Genomic DNA, 2,229 nt, shown 5'->3' on the forward strand with positions numbered 1-2,229 from the left:
CCATGTAGAACATGTCACAAGCATGTAAAGTCAATAACTACAGGTGACCTCGGTTTTAGTAAAACAGGACGACGCCTTGTTTTTCTCTTTTTCTGTCTTTTTGTGTCACTTTGTTGTTACAATAATGAAACATTAGTGAAATTGTGTTCAACCCCAGCTCAGTATTTTCTATCTAACATACTTCACATATAATATAAGCAACAGAAACACAATGCAGGCCAGTAAATTGAGATATTTTATTAAATGAGCCGATTTGCATAACCTCCCACACATCTGTTCTTCTCCCAACAAAGTAGCTCTCCTGTAAAATAATTCATTTAGAGATATGATGAAAGAACACGTTAATCTAGAACTGAGGAAAGAACAGTTAATTTCCTTTAGTATTATCAAGAAGTTTTTATGAGAATAACTGAGCTACAGGGAAAATTTTAAATTACCACTACAGAAAATTCTGACAGTATCAGACTGAGCAAGAAAAGCAGAAATGTCTCCTGTTATCCATTAACTAATTTAAACCCCCACACACACACACACACACAGGGTATAACAGGCAGAGCTTTCAGATGGTGTGTTGCAGGTAAAGAGGAAGGGGTGAGGGAGAGATGCAGTTGTCATAAAAGAGCTGGAGGTTCTGGTCAACATCCATATTACTTTTCAGAAAGATCTCTAGTTCCTGGACCGGCATTTCATGAACGCTGTTGCCCTCTTTGGCGTTTTTGGCCAAGGCTGCGTGGGACGGGAAGCGGATGCGAACATCGTGGGGTGAGTTGCGGTCGTAGTCAGTGCAGCAGTAAGCAGACCACACATCTTCGGGGATGGCCACACGGTCCTGGTTGTTGCGACGGATCATGTTGCCTCTGGTGGTCACCCCGGTGACGATGTAGGCGGTGCCACGGCAGAAGTTGTTGAGACGGACCCGGATCCGCTCCTCATACTCACGCCAAGGCCCGATGTTGAACTCCCGTATCTCTGGGACCACATTGGTCAGGGTGTAGGTGGCAGCGCGGTCATGAGGGGTGGATTGGTGCTGGTCCGGGTTCAGGTGACCTCTCTCGTAGAGAACCACGTCAGAGTAGTCATCCAGGACGGCCTGGCTGTCCTCAAACTTCATGTGCAGGTAGCCGGTGGGGAAGGGCAGCATGTTTCCATTTCCATCGATTTCTGCCAGCTGGGGAGACACAGAGCAGCAGTTACAGCAGCTTTGATCTGCTGGGAAATAATACAAAGCTGGTATTGTCTGTTAGGCCTCTGGGTTTCCCCTTTCCCTGCCTCTCCTTGCTTCTAGATTAAACCTTTAACTATTTTAGCTGCTGCCGAGTCTTCTTCTGAAGACGTTTTAACTTCCCTGTGAACTACCTGGTTGAACTGGTTAAAATGAAAGAATGAACATATGAAAGAGCAGTAGCAATATGAATGTAGTTTCTGCCAGTTTTGAAAGACAAACTTGACCAGTTAAAAGACAAGTGTCTGACCTGTGGCTCATACATCCAGGGGTAGTCCACACGCCTGTCTCCCTCTGTTTTCTTGAAGGTGTAAGCTGAGTAAACTGGGATCCGCTTCTGGGGGTCATACAGGGTCACAAACCGAGGTTTGTCTGCGTAGCGTTGGCAGATCTTCTTCAGTCTGATGTCGCTGATCCCTCGTGGTGGTGTCCCCATATACAGGGAGTCCTTGCATCTCTCTACATGATTAAAATCTAGAACGACCGTCGCCGACATTAGAGGCAAAAAACAGACGATCAAAAGAGCAAAAAGTAATGGCGATGACATATTCATGGTCAAAACGTCTCCTCAGCGTGTCCTCCTGTGGCCTCTTCTACTAAACAATGACTGAAGATGTTTGCAGTTATGATTTAAATGTCACAGAGCAGATATGCAAAGCAAGCAGAGTGTGACCAAAAGACAGGCCTCCTAACACATGTGGGCGTGGACGTGCAGGTCACTGCATCACTCTAACCTACAATTTCTTTAAATTATTTCAAATACCTCGTCAGATTTGTGCCTGTGCACCCTTAATGAGGCTGAGGTTTGACCTTTGACCTTTGTGATAGTGGTGATATATCACACTGATGATGCAATCAAACAGTAAGGTGCTTGAACACTGACTCCTCTGGGACAAGTCACCATCCACATGATTGATTATTGGTTTAGATTTTGTTCTTCCTGAAACAACCTGGGTTCAGGGGAACTGGGGATCGAACCATCAACCCAGGGTTCAGTGGCCGGCCCG

The 2,229-nt window shown here is 45.6% G+C and overlaps 1 protein-coding gene across 1 annotated transcript; it reads right to left on the reverse strand.

The window, feature by feature from the left end:
* Positions 1–222: 222 nt before the first annotated feature.
* LOC111222311 (endonuclease domain-containing 1 protein-like) lies at positions 223–1,805 on the reverse strand. Its single transcript, XM_022746003.1, has 2 exons — positions 1,473–1,805; positions 223–1,168 (listed from the first exon to the last, which is right to left on the reverse strand). The coding sequence occupies exons 1-2, from the start codon at positions 1,773–1,775 to the stop codon at positions 560–562; spliced, it is 912 nt and encodes a 303-aa protein (XP_022601724.1). The 5' UTR covers positions 1,776–1,805; the 3' UTR covers positions 223–559.
* Between the last annotated feature and the right edge of the window lie 424 nt (positions 1,806–2,229).

Source organism: Seriola dumerili, unplaced genomic scaffold (assembly GCF_002260705.1).
Source record: "Seriola dumerili isolate Sdu_G_001 unplaced genomic scaffold, Sdu_1.0 BDQW01000091.1, whole genome shotgun sequence".
Lineage (NCBI taxonomy): Eukaryota > Metazoa > Chordata > Actinopteri > Carangiformes > Carangidae > Seriola > Seriola dumerili.